We start from the raw sequence: 16,574 nt of genomic DNA, 5'->3' as shown, positions 1-16,574 counted from the left end.
GTCTTTCCCAGTGCTAGACAGGGGGTTCTGGCACAGGGTCCCCAATCCTGAGCCCATTTGTGGGGTGCACGGGGGCCCTGCAGGCTCCATGGTGCCCCGAGAGCCCTCAGGGTCCCCACGGGGCTCAGCCCTTGCGCTGTGCCTGCAGAGCAGGAACCCACCCCCTCCTCCGGGCTGGGGGTAATTGGGTTTAATACAGCGCTAACGAGGCATGAAGATATTATCACCGAGAGAATAAACAGGGGGGGCAGGGAGGGGGCAGGGGCTGAGGCCAGCGGATGGGGACCCTGCAGCCTGCAGAGGGGTCCTGAGCCCCCGCACAGCACCCACGTCCCCTCGGCACAGCACCCGCAGCCCCCTCGGGAAGGGGTCAGGGTGCGGGGGGGACCCTCCCCAAGGGGTCAGGGTGGGGACAGGGTGGGGGGGACCCTCCCCAGCCCCTCCCCAGTTGGTCCCTGGGTGCTGGTGGCTGTGTTGGGAGCTGCCGAGGCTTCTGCTGGGGGCTGCTCAAACCAAATTCTGCACCCGTGACGATTTGTGCACCTGTGTGTGTGTGGGTACGCGCACGCGGTGGTGCCCGGGTGTGCACAGAGGCACAACTGCACCATGCATGTGTGCATGGGAGCGTGCACACGCGTGTGAGCAAGCTGGGAGTGTGCACGAAAGCGTGGCCGAGCGTGCTCCGGGCGCAGAGCACCGTGCCCGTGCGCTGTGAGGACGGGCGCAGGTCCCCTCCTGGGCACCCCGTGGGAGCCCCGGTGGCACCCCAAAGCCCCGTCCCGGTGGTCCCGGTGGCTGTGGGAGATGCACCGGGGCGAGCCGCTGCCCCCGGGTGCAGGCATCACCACCTGGTGTTAATCACCTGGTGTTAATCACCTCGTGTTAATCACATGTGCTGATTGCTGGTGCCAGTGCCGGAGCAGCGGAGCGGGGCCTGCAGCACTCGCCCTGCGCCCCTGCAGAGCCCGGGGGCTTTTCTGGTTTTTTCCAATTTATTTCCTTAGCAGGACTTTGCGGTAAGAGGGTCCCTCGTGCTGCAATTAGGAAGCAGGAAGGGCTGCTGCAGGGTGTGATTAGAGAAGCTGGAGCTCCAGCACGGCCGGGGAGGGAGTGGAGGATGAATATTCAGGTCGGGGCTGCAGGAGGGGATGCTCTGTGCTTGCAGCCCCCCCAGGACCCCCTGCTTGGCGTTTCCCTGCGCTGGGCACCAGCTGCCCTTGCTCACACGGGGCTGCGAGCAGCACGAAGCCCCCTGAGCCCAGCAGCAGCCCCCCTGGCAGGGGAGGGGGTGGCATCTTTCCCACTAATCCCTAAAGCAAACGAGTGCCTGGAGCTGTGCCAGGGAGCGGAGGGGATGCACCTGTGCCCGTAAAGCCACGGATTCCTGGGGTTTAAGGTTTCCTCTGGCCGCGGGCCGGTGGCGGAGCCACGGCCATGGCAGCAGGGCTACATCGGGGTGGGATGGGGAATGAGCCCCCACCCTGAGGGCAGCAGGTACTGGCACCACCCTGGGGGGAACCAAGGGGACAACAGCCCCATGTGCGTGGCACCCCGGAGCCCTCTCTGCTGGGTTTTTGTCCCCGCTACCCAAAAGGCGCAGAAAAAAAAAAACACAGAATTTTTTGGCACTGCATCAGGAGGAGATGGAGGCTCGAGGTGTGTGCACTTGCCCCGATTCTTCTTCTTTCCGTCCTCCAAAACCTGCCCTGGCTGCTGCGGCCAGATGTGCTGAGCGGTGCAGAATTTGCGCCGGGAGGAACATCTGGCAGGGCTGCGCCGCCGGCGCCGGACCCATGGCACAGATGCGGCCCCGAACACAGGCAGCTCTGTCTGCTTGCAGTGACCTGCACCCATGACAAATGCCGATAATCCCCGGCTCTGCTATTTCATATAAATACACAGCTAAGTGTTGGCAGCTGCTTTCATACCATGCCGTGGTTTGGAGCAGCAATTTCCTACTAAAATCTCTCTTTTTTTTTTTTTTTTTTGGCTTTTCCAGGAACGTTTCCACTTTTTCTCGCATGGTCAAGGGACAAGACACCCCTTAGGGATGAGATGAATTTATTAAATATTTGGCAGACGACAGAACATGGCTTCCAGTTTACAGGTTCCTACCAGAGACATTCCCATCACTTACAGCATCTTCTCCAACACGTGCTTGTGAAACTCTCCCGCTCCAGCCACGCACGTGGACGCGCTGGGTGCCAGGGCTGGGTCCCCAACCCCATTGGGGAGGTGGGGGACAGCGCTGGCCACGTCCCAGAACCACAGCCACGTCCCCAAGGCAGCAAGGACTCAGCCCAGCTGGAGATGCTCCGAACCCACACGTGCGGAGGGGCTGCAGAAATCGCCAGCGCCAGCTTCTTCCTTCTGCAGCCCCCGACAGGACTCGTGGCACGAGGGACGCGGCACACTTTCCCATGAGAAAACATTTGGTAATGGCTTCCTGCTTCTCTTTTTTTTTTTTTTTTTTTTTTTTTCCCTCTGAAAAGCTGCAAAGCTTGGTTTAAACCTGGAGCAGTGAGGATTCCCACCTGGTGCTCTCCGGGGGTTTCTGTGTCCGTGTGCACGCCGCGATGCTGGGGGGCTTCCAGCATCCCCACGGGGGAGCCGCGCACCCTGCAGGGCAGGTGCCACCCGGTGCCACCCCCTGCATGTCCCCACGGGACACGAGTGCACCCACCGAGCTGCCAAACCCAGCAGCTCGCAGAGCACATGCTCGGGGTGGCCGCTCCCCCTGGAACCGGAGCAATCCCCGAGGAAAAAGAGGGCGATGCGGAGAAGGAAGTGGTTTCCAAACCACACGTTTTGTACACTGCTCGGGTGAAAACAGGCATTGTGGGCAGTGACAGTGAGGAAATTAAAGCACAGAAAGGGGCAGAAATCACCTGAGAGCAATCAGCAAATATCAGCACCCCATCCCCAGGGTTTGGCTGCCGCAGACCCCTGCCCCCCCCCCCCCAGGGCTCCCTGTCCGTGCCGCATCCAGCCCTGGCTTCGCTCATGACCCTCACTGCTGCGTCCAGGCAAAAAAATGACCATCCAGCTGTAAAAACAACCCCAAAATTTGAAAGGAAAAGCTCTGGGCTGGCCATGAAGGGCCAGCACAGGACCAAGGCAGCTCGTCCAGAGGCAGCAGAGCTCACCAGGTCCATCGCTGGGTGCATGGCTGCAGCTCCGCGGGGCTGATCCCAAAACACCACGTCCTGGGTACCCCACCAGGGCCACCTCAAGCGGCTCAGGAGCAAACTTTTCCTCCAGCAAGATGAAAATGTCCTCAGCAGGGGAATGGGCACACCCTGGAGCTGTAACCTGGCCCGAAACGTTCCTCCCGTGGGGTTTAAGGCGATTATTCCCAAGGCAAGCAATAGCTCACACACAGTTTTCAGAGTCGACCACAAGCAAGCTCGGGTGGTTTGGTTTCCCTGCACGAAGCCCCAGAATGTCACCAGGGGAAGCGCCTGGCATCGGTGGAGTGCCAAACGCTCACAGGCATCCTGCTGCCTTGCACGGGTCCTGCTCACAGCCAGCAGCAGCGTGTGTCCTGGTGCTCTACGGGCGGCACCGGCGGTGGCCTCCTGCAGCATCACGGTGGTGACAAGCCCCGAGCCCGTGGCACTCCTCAGGGTCACCGCTGGTGCTTGGCAGCACGCACCATGGGGTGGGATGCCCACGGCATCGTTTCCATCGCTCACGAGCAGGCAGCACAGCAAAGCTGTCAGCAGCAGGCTGGTGAGGGTGAGCGCAATGGAGCCTCTGTGCCGTGACGCACGCAGGCAGCACTTGCAGTCGCTCCCGACAGCCCCCGGTGCCCGTTTGCTGCTGCTGGCTGTGCTGTGGCAGCGGGGTGCCTGCAGCCTGGTGGCACACGGGTCCCTTCTGCCCTGCTGGTGGGCTCCTAAAGCAGCGACATCCTCCCTGGAACAGCAACCTGCACGCCCCGGCGTTGTGATTACATCGCGCATCTGCTAAAACGCTTTACTGGCTAAAATAAATGGCACTGCAGGTGAGGTAATGCAGGGCCGTGGCACAGGGGGTCACGTTTAACACACACACACACCAAACACACCCCCTGTGTCCCGGCTGTGCCTGCTAACACCCCCTGGAGCTGTCAGGTTTCCAAACAAAGACCAGGCACCGCAGCGCACGCAGCGCTCAGCCCACGGGCGCAAACAGCCCCGTCCTCCGGTGTCCGACCCCTCGCTCCTGCAGGACAGCACCTTGTGGGGTGCAGGTCCCCGAGGGGCTCACGCTGGGGCTGGGGGAGCTGGGCTGCCTGCTGCAGCGCTGCTGGAGGAATTGTTCCTTTAGGAGGCAGCAAGCAACAAACCCCGCGCCAAGCGGCGCTGCGTGGGCAGAGCCGTGGGAGCGCATCTCAGGGGGTTCCTTGGTGCTCCACAGAGGTGGAGACCCACAGGGAGACACCGAAGCGCCTGTGCCAAGTGCTGGATGTTCAAAACCCTCCTAGAAAGCCCCGGGTAGCTGGATGGGGTCTGGAGCAGTCCCACAGCTGCCTCCCACACGTGTCCCCCATGCGCCCGTGACGCTGTGGGGTGTGAGCGGGCCACCCATGGGTGTCCCAGCCAGCAGGGGTGGGTGCATTGGTGGCCAGCGTGTCCCAGGGCAGCCAGACATCAGGCTTGGAGATGTGCCTCGTGTGTGGCTGTGCCCCAAAAATCAGCTCGTAGCGAGGGCAGCGTTAGGTGACATTAGGCGACAGATGCAGCAAGAGTTTGGCCTCACTTGGGGTGAATTGTGGTGACAGAAGCGAGAAGGGAAAGTCGCAGGGTGAGTAATAATAGGAAAAAAAAAGCAGCAAATATGATGGTCCCCGGTGAATCTAGGTTTCACGTTTAATGTGTGTCCGTGATGGCTGCAGAAGGCGGGCGTCCATCCGTCCATCCCTTCCTTCCAGCTCCGAGCTGCGTGCCGGGCACCCCCAAGGTCCTCCTGCCCTTCCTTTTGGGAGCACTGGGGCTGAGCCTCCCCTTCCATTCGCCACTGCCCTTGCAGCCTCCAGCTCCTGGCCTCGAGGCTCAGAGGTGCTCAGCCTCGCTGGAAGAAGTGTGGCCTTGGAGGATGCAACCCCCTGGTGTTCCCCACCACTGGGTTGTTTTTGGTGGGACAGGGGACAGGGAAGGGGTCCTGCGGTGGCACTGCAAGGAGGAGCCCGGCGTGCGCAGGACTGCTGGAGGCACCACCACCACACCATCGGGTCCCTGAGCACGGCCACGAGCAAAACCCTCATAATTTGGGCACTCCGAAATGTGCATCCCCGTGAGTCGGCACAGCTGCATCCAGACGACTCGTGGCAGTAACTGCGCTCAGCGCACAAAGGCGACCACGAAACCTTCCAAGTCCTTCCAAGTGCACTGTGTTTGGCAGGCTGGAGCTCACACGCTGAACCAGGTTATCATCACTTTTCTTTCCTTCTTGACAGCCCGTTCACAATATTTATACTCAACTAAATCTGCGGCCACCATGTCTGTTTATTTTTTCTCTCCCCAAGGGCTGTAGGTACCTAACGAGCACTTTGCGCCAAGAACCGATGCAGCGTATCGGTTCAGACAGGAAGAGAAGCTGAGGGTTGGCTTCAGGGTTTATCACTCCTTTCCATTCATCACCCTTGATAAATATTTATAGATGCATTAGGGCACTCAGCTCCTTCCACTAAAAATAACATTCCTAAGCACCAAGAAAAAAAAAATAATAAAATCACTGGTGATTGGAACTGATTACGATGTTTTCTAAGCAGCTATAAAAGAAAAGCCCAGCGAGGATCCAGACGGTGGTGAGCCTGCAGCCTCAGACTACACAACTCTGTCATTCCTCTTCATTTTAAACAAACCTGAACTCGGCTCTCAAAAATTAATGCGCGGATGCTAATGGCAACCTAGCAGTGCTCGTCCCTGAATTCCCTGCTTGGGAAATTTTGTAACAGGCTACAGAAAAGTATGGAGCCAGGAATCCCCGCGAGGCACTCACCCAGGGTTTATGGCCCATAATTGCAGTTGCTCCTCCTCTTGTTACGCATTCCTCTCCCCTTGACATGCCCTGTCATTTACTCGGAGAACGCCATGCAACATCAAACACTATGGCAACCAAACAGTGATAGATGGAGCGGTATTTTTAGAAGGCGGGTTTTTTTTTAGAGGGTCTGCACTCAGAATCCCCTTTGTGTTACACGCGAGGAGACTCAAAAGGCACAACGCCCGTTTTTTCATGCATGCCGAGGGTCAGAAGTTGGGAGGAAACAACCAGCGTGTGATGCGATTATGACACCGTTTGGTAGGAAATCCAAAAAGATCAGGACACTGAGCAGGAGCAGGGAGAATTCTCTTTCCCCCCCTTTTTTTTTTTTTTTTAACCTCCCATAAATTGCTGGGTTCGATGGGGCGCTGTCTGATTAGTAAAGACATTTAGGAAAATAGTACATGCAGTAACCTAAGAGGCAAATGCCCGCAGGGGAAAGCCCTCCAGCTGGTTAGGAGAAAGCCGCTGCCGCCAGCAGGTGGTTGGGATCGCTCACAGTTGCACGATGGTGGATGCATCAGCCGAAACGTGCCTCTTCCGAAGGATGTGTAGACGCCTTCCGAAGAGGAGCTCGCCGTGTTGCCCTCTGTGCCTGTGCCAACAGAAACACGACGTTGGGTGAGAATCGCGGGGAGCAGAGCTCGGACTTTGCAAGCCAAGGTGAGGCTGGTGCCGGGTACTTTTCCCCAAAAAAAAGAGCAGCCAAGATCTGCAGAAAGAGCCCCCGGAGGTGCTGGGACATCCCAGGCCCCTCTGTACTGGAGGTTTGGTGGACCCACCACCGAGCCCAGCACCACAAAGGAGAGGCCAAGGAACCTGGAGAAGCAGCAGGGTTTAATGGTGACTGGAGGGGGGTTTGTACTTTCGTACACATATTCTTTCCTGGTTCCTTCTGGAGGATAAAGGAACCCTGAAAGAAGTTTCTTATTTTTTAATTTGTCTCCAATTCAGCTCTCATCAGCCCTCGGTGGACCTGTGAGAGCCGTGAGCTCCTCGTCCCCAGGCTGGTGGCTCAGGGCAGTGTCCAAGCCACCCCCTTCTCCAAAATGCTATTCAGCAATCAAAGGGACCCTAAATTTAGGAGAAAGTTAGGAGAAAGCCACCCGGTACAAGCAGCTCCCCATGGCTGACTTCCTCCCTGCTGGCACAGTTTCGCTCCTTCTTGAGTTACCAGATTGTTTCCCAGCCGAGGCAGGACTTGAATTTCTAATGTAAAAAAAACGATCAGAGAGACTCGGAGCCGCTTTCAGGTTATCTCCATACGTTACTAAAACGGCAGGGAGGCAAAAAAGGGCAAAAGCCCCGTTTTTCTCCTTTGCAAATTACCTTGGGAGGAGCGCTGCGCTGGTTTTGTCATGTAAAAACTTGCACATCGGTCACGTCTAATTCATGGGCTGAATCTGAGATGGCAATTTAAAGATAAAAGTCTCTTTCTCCTGCCCAGGTTCCACCAGTAACCCACCTACAGCCTCCCAGTGCAAGATGAAAAGCCCCAGCCAGACGGGCTGCCTCTTCCCCCATTCCCAAGCCCCGGCTCATTGCGCGCGTGTGTCCGTGCCACATTATTTTGGCCAGAGGAACCTCCTCCTCCCCACTGCAAACGGTGAAAGATCAGCATTGTGGGCTCGGGCAAATATCATGCGAGTGTAGAAACCCAAGCCGGAGCCCTCCTACGAGCTTTTCAGGGGGCAAGATAGGGATCTTATTCAGGTACTGCAGAGGCATTGTCAGCGCAGGGCTCGCTCTTGCTCCCCAGCACCTGTTTGTCTGTCCATCTGTTGTGCCTTATTATAACGTAAAGTGCAGGCTCTTTGAGGGTAGAGATTGTATTTTTAGTACATCTGGATAGTGTCCAGCACAATAGGGTCCTATTTCCTGGCCGGGGCCTCTGAGTGTAGCAGTAATACTAATAAAATAAGAGGTAATGCTGGTAATTCTGCTCTCCCTGAAGCTAATGATGTCCTCCCACTGTCTGCAGCAGGAGCAAAATTGGGTCAGAACAAGAAAAACTCAGCGTCCTTTTGAATGGTTGTGGAGCAACAGGCAGGGAACGCTCCTCGTCTTGCACAGAAATAGAAAATAAAGGGCAAAAAAAAAAAAAATAAAGCAGCGGGTTACCGGGGGCTCAGCCGTGTGCGCTGCGGCAGCACGCGCAGAGACTGCTACTGGAAATGGCAAAGAAAAACGATAGCCACGCTCACCTGAATTTCTGTACAGTCTGTGGTCATCCGTCTAACCTGCAACAGAGGGGAAAAGACACATTTATCAGGCAGGTAATTGTATTTCCCTTAAAATGAAAAATCTAACCGCCCCATCTCTTACTGCTCCAAGGGGTGACTCTTGTCTGGGCTGCAGAGAGCTTTACGGGCATCTGGATAAATCTCTGAAGGACAAGGAAGGAAGAAAAGTGCTCCTTGTCTCAGAGAACTGCAGAAACCCAAAATCGTGGTGGGAAGGGGCTGAGGAAGGTCCCCACCAGCCCCCCTGAGCCAGAGCAGGGTGCTCAGGGCCAGGTCCCACCAGGGTTTGTGCACATCCAGGGCAGGGACCCCACGGCCACTCTGGGAACCTCTTCCACTTTGACCAGCCTCGCAGGCATTATGTTTAAACAAAATTTTCTGTATTTCGTTGTGTGCCCGTTGCCTCTTGTCCTGTTACTGGGCACCACTGAAAAGCCTGGCTCAATTTTCTTGCCCTTGCCCTGCAACATTTCGCCCAGTGCAGCCCAACGGAGCCGCAGCCCCCTTGGTGGCGAGGGCCCTTTGCTGGCTCCTGTTTGGCTCTGCAGGAGGCTCTTGCTGACCCATTTCATGGTTTGGGGAACCTGCAGGCTTGCTGAAGGCACACTCTGCCCCGACATCCAGGATCTCACTAGAGGAGCTGTTTCTGTGCGACAGATGACCGCATGGACTCCGGTTTTGCTCAGTGTATTTTCAGTTGGAGATTTTTGGCTAACAAATTTCATGAGGTTGCAAACCACGCCTTTCCTTACAGCAGTTTGACAGAGCAGATCAGATCTCGTCAGTCCCTTTTCCAGGCATTCTGAGGCTTACACAATCCAGAAGGCCAATACATTAAGAGTCCATCTCATGCAGGGTCTTATTTCAGGTGGTGCTGTCGCGGATTCAGCTCTTGGTCACCAATAAAAGTCTTGGAGAGAGGCGTCGGAGCCATGACAAACAATGACTGTGGGACAGCACCACGGAGTGGGTATCCAACCTGAAAACCCTCTCTGAGGATCAATGTCTGGCATAAATGGAAGACACAGCACGTGGAGCACCGGGTTTCAGGAGGCTGCGGCTGAGCTGCAGCAGGGCGATGCTAACGTGAGCGGACAGATGGGGACTGCCAGCTCCAGCCGTGCTCTTCTGTGCCCAAAAATCCATGTAGGCATCTCTCGAGAGGTTGCCTAATCTGTAACCATAAGCAGAGAAGAAGCAGCCAACTTGGAGTCTTCTCAAATGACCTCACCCTGCTCAGGCAGCCCAGCACCACCGCTGTACCGAGTGGGTGAACGCAAACCTCTCCAGCAGGGGAGCGAGTTCAGGGGAAGAGCCCCTGAGGTTGAGTAATTGGGACGCGGAGAACTCCAAAATAACCTGGTGAAGAAACTCGTGAGGATGCCCAAGGGCACTGCTGTCCCTAAGAAACATCACGGCAGAGTCCCGCAAGGACTCCGCGGCTCCCTCGTTTACGCTCATGCAGAGGTTTGGAAACACACAAGCTCTGAGAAGCGGTGGTATGAAAGCAGGCTGGGCTGTGGTGCGAGCTGTAATGCCAGTCCCCAGCACAGCCCCAATAAAACCCAGCCCCGGAGTCCCCACCACCACCTGCACTTTGCTTTCTGGAGGTGCTCTCAGCATTTCCCCAGCCCTCTCAAGAGGACGCGCTTAGAGGAGGGCTGTAATTTATATATTGATCATTCCGTGATTTTCTCTGCCAGATTTTTATCTCGCTAACTCTGTGACATTAAAAAAATCACTTAATCTCTGGCAGAGATAATATTTACATTCCACACAAATGCTTTGGGCCAAGCTCTGCTTTTGGTATGTCTCCGTTCTCCTGATTCCAACGCTGCCGCAATGAGCATCAGAGAGAATTTGTCTTACCACATCCCTGCTACCATACATCACATTTCAACTCTCCAAAATCCCCCTTTCCCTATTTCCCATGCAAGATACAATGCACATTTGGAAAAAAGCAGAAGGGTCATCTGCTAAGCATCTCAAATATTTAACTTAGGAGGAATGTTCTAGGGCAAAGAGAGTCCTGTGATTTAGAGCCAGCACAGTTCTGCTTTGAAAACTGTCGTTTTAGCTAAAATTAAACTTTTCTTCGTGCAAACTTGTAATGCCTAATACTGATGGACAAGCCACCAGGAAGCAGAGCATTCCCAAACACCTGAATGCTTCGCTCCCTGGGCAGGAAAACCCAGGGAAACCAGCTCTTTGAGAGTGAAATATGAGCCCCCTTCGCTTCATCTTAGCCAGAAGGAAAATATGCACAGAACAAAAAAGGATAAAAAGTTCAAGTTTGTCTATGCTGAAATCAGGCTTGGCTCAAGTGAGACACAAATGCCTGGGCTGATGCGTCCCTGTCCAAGGCCCTTGCTCGGAGAAGCAAGTCCCAGCAAGGCGTTTTGGGGTCCGGAGAGCATTTTCTCCCAGATTCTTTTTGGCAGAGGCTGCTGAGGATTTTGTTCTTCTCTCTAGTTTGGGCAAGGCCTCTTCCCGAGGAGGGCTGTGCGAAGTGCTTTTGTGTTTGCTTGTGGAGTGTGACATGAGGAACAGATCTCCTCCAGACCCTTCCAACTCAAGCATACACTGCACGGTTGTTTGCAACTCGCAGGGCTGTGTTCCACGCCTGCGATGATCGCTTCCAGCCCTGTGAATAACTCCGCTAGCACATGGCATGGATTCATTCACACCAAAGAAAAGCGTGGTCTGGGGAGGATTAGTTTCTTAGACCTGAAATCCAGGGATAGCAGAGATGAAAGGGACCTCCTGCGAAACCCCATTGAGCCAGTTGCGCTGCCTACACGGGATTATCATCAACGGAGTCATTCTGAATATTTGTCCAGCCAAGGTCAGGCGAGGCAGTGGTTCAGCAGATGACAGTCCCACAGCTCAGTAACTCCACTGGTACCCAGCCCACACGGTGTTTTATTTTTCCCTAATATATTCATCCGAACTGGATTTCTTCGCAGCCCTCGAAGCAACTCCTCCTCCTCCTCTTACACGTTTCAAATATCTGTGCATGACCTTTGCTAAAGAAAAACATTCTCTGGAGCTGAATGCACACTGCAGGGACGCCGGCAGGGACGTCACCTCGAGCCGTGGCAGATGTGGAGGGAGCAATGGTGCAGAACGGTGGCGGGGACGGCGCAGGAAGGCGAACCTGCTGCGTGTCTGCAGGTGGCGTAACAGCAGCGGCAGCAGGGCGATGGTGTCTGCACCCAAAATCCTCTCCTGGGACCCTACGTGGAGGCAGCAAACTGCTCTCCTAGAGGTGAAGAAATCAGAGAGCGCAGAGAGTGCAGGAACCCATAATCCATCCTCTTACCTCGATCCTTTCCGTTCTGCATTTTTTCCATTTCTTCTTCATCTTCTTCCTCTGCTTCAAAAAGAATAAAAAGGCACACGTGAGACAAGGAGGTGGGAGAACAGACACTGGGGGAACTCCTCCATGGCAAGGAGGATCTGGGTTTTCCAGCAGCTGATGCTGGTGGGGATAGAGGATGGGGTCTGGCTGGAGGCAGTGCCTGCATTCCCCAGGCACTCCAGGACCAAAGTCCCTCGTGCACTCTCATTTCAGCACCGTAAGAAACAAAGGGCTGCACCATACGGACAGAGGGAAGGAAATCACAATTTATAGGCTAAAGTCAAATCTAAAGAAAAAAGGAAGTGCTGTGGTGATGGGAGGTGAAACCCCCGGAGGTTTCCCCCTGGAATCACAGAGTTTGCCCACGCAAGGTGCTCAGTGAGCCCCTGGGGCAAAAAGCCTCAGAGGCTGTGCCCCGAGAGATGGGCTTTGGTTTCGTGCCTGCGAGCTGGCGGTTCGTGATATCGAATTCCAGTTAACTTGGAGAGAATTTATGGCGAGGCTCATATTTATATAGCAGAGCGCGGGAGCAGAAGGTCACATTCTTCTGCGGATGGTGGCTCATATCTCCTTGTGCAGCATTTCAGCGAGACCTGGGTAAACAGGTAACCGTTGTTACGAGCGGTGCTATCGCCTCTGCCTACTCCACACGCTGCTGAGAGCAAAGAGAGGGAGAAAACCCTGCAATAAAAGGCGCAATTTGAAAACGTGAAGCGTTCTGAATTGCTCTGATCAAAGTGGATCTCGACGAGGGAGGCACACAAACATTTGCTCTCTTTGCTGCTCTGATAACAGGAGCAGCGATCCCCGCGGAGTCACACCTCCTCTGCCTACTCGGGGACGGCTACCGATGAGTCCTCACTGCGAGCAGAGGGGAGAGCAGTGACAAAACCAACCTCGTTTTTCATAAGGAGACGTGACCCAGAGGAGCTGAGCAATCGGGTCCTGAACTCGCCTCCCGCTCGGCAGCTCTGCAGGGCAGGGGCTGAGCCTCCTCCAGCAGCATCACGCTCAGCCTCGGGGGATCAGAGGCGTGTGTTTTTGAGCTCACTCTGAGTAAAAATGGCATCATTGTTCCCTACTCAGCACCTAGTCAGCAGCGGCAGTGCCGGGACTACCAGCACGGGAGAGAAAGGCTGGGGATGATCAAAGCCCCTCTGAAGCCCACACAGAAACGCGCACCCCAAAGCAGTGTTCCCTCTCCGAAGCACTGGTTTTGGGGTTTATTCGGAGGTGTGGGGAGGCAAACAGAGGTGTGGGCAGTGCCGGCACCAGCGTCTCACAAACCATTCGTGTACAATGCCAGCCCCGGGCTGGAGGAGGTGTCTCTGCTCACAGCTTCGCTCCTGGACAATATGTGTTAAATCCCACTGACTCCCATCAGCTGAGCATAACTCATGCTTTTCCTAATTTACACAAACGAAGCGATCCCAGCTACTTTCAAGGGAGCCTTCCTTATTATCTGCCTATCATCAAGGAAGAGGCTGTAATTAATTTTATTTTCCCTCCCTCGTGACCCGTAACTGCGTCGCACGACACCTGACGAGACCAAAACAGTTTCTGATAGCGTGACGCCGCTCTGCTGGCGTTTGCCCAGCTCTCGTGGATTTCAGAGGAGGGCAGGAAGGTCCAGCTGACGTTCCACCTCCACCACAAGCACCACGGAGCAGACACTGATCTCAGCCATACCCCCGTAAATGTGCGCTTCTATTAAAAGCAAAAAATAAATTACTGCAGACATCTGTTTTGGGCAGCGAGTTTGTTTCACCGCATTTCAGCCTGGAGGGAACAGAGCTGTGCGTCTCGGAGCATGGTGATTTATTGAAGAAACACAAGGCCCTTTCACTGCAGTGGCACTGGTGATTCCTGCTGTAATACATGAAAGACTTTATTAACTCGCAGCTGCCTTTGCAGCCAAGACACAGGATTTAGGCCGGGTGAATTTACTGCTCAGCAGTAAAATATCAACCCGGTTTATAACTATGACTTCTCCAGTAAGTGTAGTGGGAACAAAAGCTCTAACTAGCTTTAATATGGAGCTTGATAAGTTTATGGAGGGGATTATGTGATGCAACTACCGGATACGGAAAGGGGCTGGGGAGGCACCTTCCAGGTGTGCGTGGAACAGAAACCCCGATTTGGGTCTGAATGCAGATGCTTTATGTCTTTCTCCCAGCACGTGAACAGGCTGCTGGAACACCAAATAATCTCATACTCCATCACTGACAAAGCTCAAGAGTCACGGGATGTGCTCTTGGACTCCAGCAAAAGCTCCTACAGCCCAATCAGCATGTTTACTTGCACTGAAAAGGCACGAAGGGAATAATTATCTTTTTTTTCCACAGCGCCATTTAATCCTTTGTTGAAATTGGACTCACATCCATTTACTGTATGTTTGTGATTAGAGCGTCTAGTGGGGATTCATTTGAGAGCAGACTCACCTGCTGGTAGAGTAGCACAGCCACCGAGCAACAGTTTGTGTAGACTCACGCAAAAATCAGCCCTGACTGCTAACTTGTGAGCTTTTTGCTGTTAAGGAGCTGTGACTTTCAGAAGTATGAGTGCAGAAGTGACACTTCTGACCAGCGAGTGGTCCCAGACATGCCTGCACGGCACTGCAGAAAGCTCCCACTGTTATACATGCACAGATCAATGCGAGCAGGAGTGCAGGAGCTAAATTTTACTCTGCTTCATGAATCATCAACGCTGCTATCAGCCAGGCTTCTACGTGCAGAATATTGCCTTAACTATCGGTGATAAAATCAATGGAAATCCTATTCAGATGGTATTCGGAGCTCTCAGTAATGTTAGCCATAAAAATGATTTTTCATTTTTATCACTGAAAAAATGAACACATAATCTTGCATTATGCCTTCAGTAGAGTTTTTCTAAAAAATAAATCCGAGGACAAATCTGCAGCTGGTGGCGCCGAGCTCTCCCTTCCCTGCTGCAGCCGTGAGGGTGGCGCTTACCCGAGTGCAGCTCCTTCACCAGCGATGACATTGTGTTCGTGATGGAGTCAGCGGCCACCAGCAGGTCGTTGCGGAGGTTCCTCCTCGTACCTGGGAGGAGAGCAGACACAAACAGCAGGTACAGCAGCTGCCAACCCACCCGCACCACGGTGCCACCCTGCCCAGCTCCAGCACCCAGCTCTGCTGCTCTGGAATGATCCCGTTCTGCTCGGCTGCCTGATTGCCTGTTTGGCTAATTAGTGCTGCTCTTCTCCTCGCTCAAGGACAGATATTCCTCTTTTCAAGCTGGGCATTGCCGGGCTGGTTGCAGCTGATCCGTGCGCATCCGTTCGTTCATCATCATTACCATCTCTGCTGCAGCGACGTCGCATCGCTGAGGTTTGGGAGGAGCAGCGAGTACCAGGAGCCTCCTGTGCAGAGCTCTCCTCCTGCCCTGCTGGAGGATTTACTCCTCTTCCTCCATGTGCCACGAGCCCAGCTCCAGCAGCGCTGTCCAGGCACTTGTGCTGCTGGAGGGACCCGCTCACGTACCAGCAACCTGAACATCTGGGCAAGCACGACTGGGAACTGCGAGTGGCCCAAATCTGCAAAGGAAACGTGAAACCACCCAAAAAACCTATAAGCAAGAGCAGCAGGCACGGCCACATGCTGGGGCCTTCTTGCCTTATTGCCAAGAAGATTTTTCACTCGCCACTTGCCCCTGGCAGACCTCTGCTGTGCTGCTCTCCCTGTTCCAGAGGTGCTTTCTCCACTGACTGCCCATCCTGGCCGAGCCCCCTGGCCCCTTTTCACACCGTTAAGATTTTATTTGCAGGCTTTGATGGCACGGGTCCCTATTTTCTGCCCTGGCAGGTGGTCTCTAGCATCCGTTTCTCAGGCTGAGGCGCTGGTGGCCCCGAGCTGGAGCTTTGCCACGAGCGCATCCATGCGCTGTTTCACTGGGTCACCTCAGCCATTCCCATACTTCGAGTCCTTGCAGAAAATGGCTTTAGGCAGTCTGTTACCCAGCACACGCACCAGATGTCCAAGTCGGCGTAGCCTCCAGGAGGACGGCTTTGATGCTGATCTCTGACAGTGCTCTAAGATCTCCGCGACCGCTATCCTGTCCCGTCATTTACTCCGGCGAGGGCATGGAGACAACACATGTGGAATCAGCGGAGCCATTTGATGTGACACTCTGCAGCTGTACCCAACTGCAGTAACGACAACTGTACATTACACGTTTGCTTTTGTTTGAAGTTCAGTGCCTCTCTCATTCCAGACACGCTGCTTTCATCTCCCAAATGCTGCGCTGGCTTTGCCTCTCTCCTCTGCACAGTTTTGTTGTTAGCTGCGGTGCTCTGAGGCATCCGGCTGCTGAGGATTTTAGCCCTGCCAGCGCATGCTCCAGAGCAGATGTGCTTTGCACAGGGACATCCCTGCCCTGCAGGTTGGGGTGCCAAGGGGCCAGCATCATGCCCGAGGCAGCGAGGCGCTGTGTGCGCTTGTACGTGCACAAACAGCACTTTTTTTCCTGGGAAAAAAGTGCAGATTTTGGGCCAGCAGGTTGGGAGCTTTGGCTTAGGGGCCCGAATTGTTACCTGCCCAAAAGGAGGCTCCTTCATCCCAGCCTCCAGCTGTCCCGAGGTCTGTCACTGCATGCTCAGGTGAGGCACGGCCACCGCCCTGCTTGGTGTTACTCTCGGAGGGAAAGGTTGTAAAACTCCAGGCAGTGCCTCCCGTGGAACAAATGAATAAAGTTAACGAGCTTGTCTGGACATCTACGTGCAGAAGCCACTGGAAGCCCTCCTGGCTTGTGGCATTAAATTATTTTATTACGTGAAAATATAGAAATTTTATCCTGTTTCCTCTGTTCTCTACTTGCCTTGAATTTGCTTGTTTTTTCATGATTAATATGAAATAGCACTAATTGTGCAGATTGCCTTTCCGGAAGGATCATTCCTGGAAACTTATTACAAAGTCTGTTGA

At 54.4% G+C, this 16,574-nt stretch overlaps 1 protein-coding gene and 1 long non-coding RNA gene across 15 annotated transcripts in view; one reads left to right on the top strand and one right to left on the bottom strand.

The window, feature by feature from the left end:
- Nucleotides 1–285: 285 nt before the first annotated feature.
- LOC137855036 (uncharacterized) lies at nucleotides 286–2,682 on the top strand. The gene is made up of 2 exons (XR_011095496.1): nucleotides 286–1,016; nucleotides 2,000–2,682. It is a non-coding gene; the product is annotated as an uncharacterized lncRNA (long non-coding RNA).
- DTNB (dystrobrevin beta) overlaps nucleotides 2,045–16,574 on the bottom strand; it is a 192,365-nt gene continuing 177,835 nt past the window's right edge. For 12 of the 14 annotated variants that reach the window (XM_068679116.1, XM_068679115.1, XM_068679126.1 and 9 more), the window contains 4 exons: nucleotides 14,607–14,696; nucleotides 11,596–11,649; nucleotides 8,235–8,270; nucleotides 2,045–6,625 (listed from right to left, as the gene is read on the bottom strand). In XM_068679116.1, the coding sequence (XP_068535217.1) occupies nucleotides 8,266–8,270; nucleotides 11,596–11,649; nucleotides 14,607–14,696 (149 nt within the window). In that variant the 3' untranslated portion in view covers nucleotides 2,045–6,625; nucleotides 8,235–8,265. The remainder of the gene's footprint in view (nucleotides 6,626–8,234; nucleotides 8,271–11,595; nucleotides 11,650–14,606; nucleotides 14,697–16,574) is intronic. The other 2 variants (XM_068679119.1, XM_068679121.1) reach the window with 2 other exon arrangements.

Source organism: Anas acuta, chromosome 3 (genome assembly GCF_963932015.1).
Source record: "Anas acuta chromosome 3, bAnaAcu1.1, whole genome shotgun sequence".
Lineage (NCBI taxonomy): Eukaryota > Metazoa > Chordata > Aves > Anseriformes > Anatidae > Anas > Anas acuta.
This window is presented reverse-complemented; position numbering and strand designations above follow the sequence as displayed.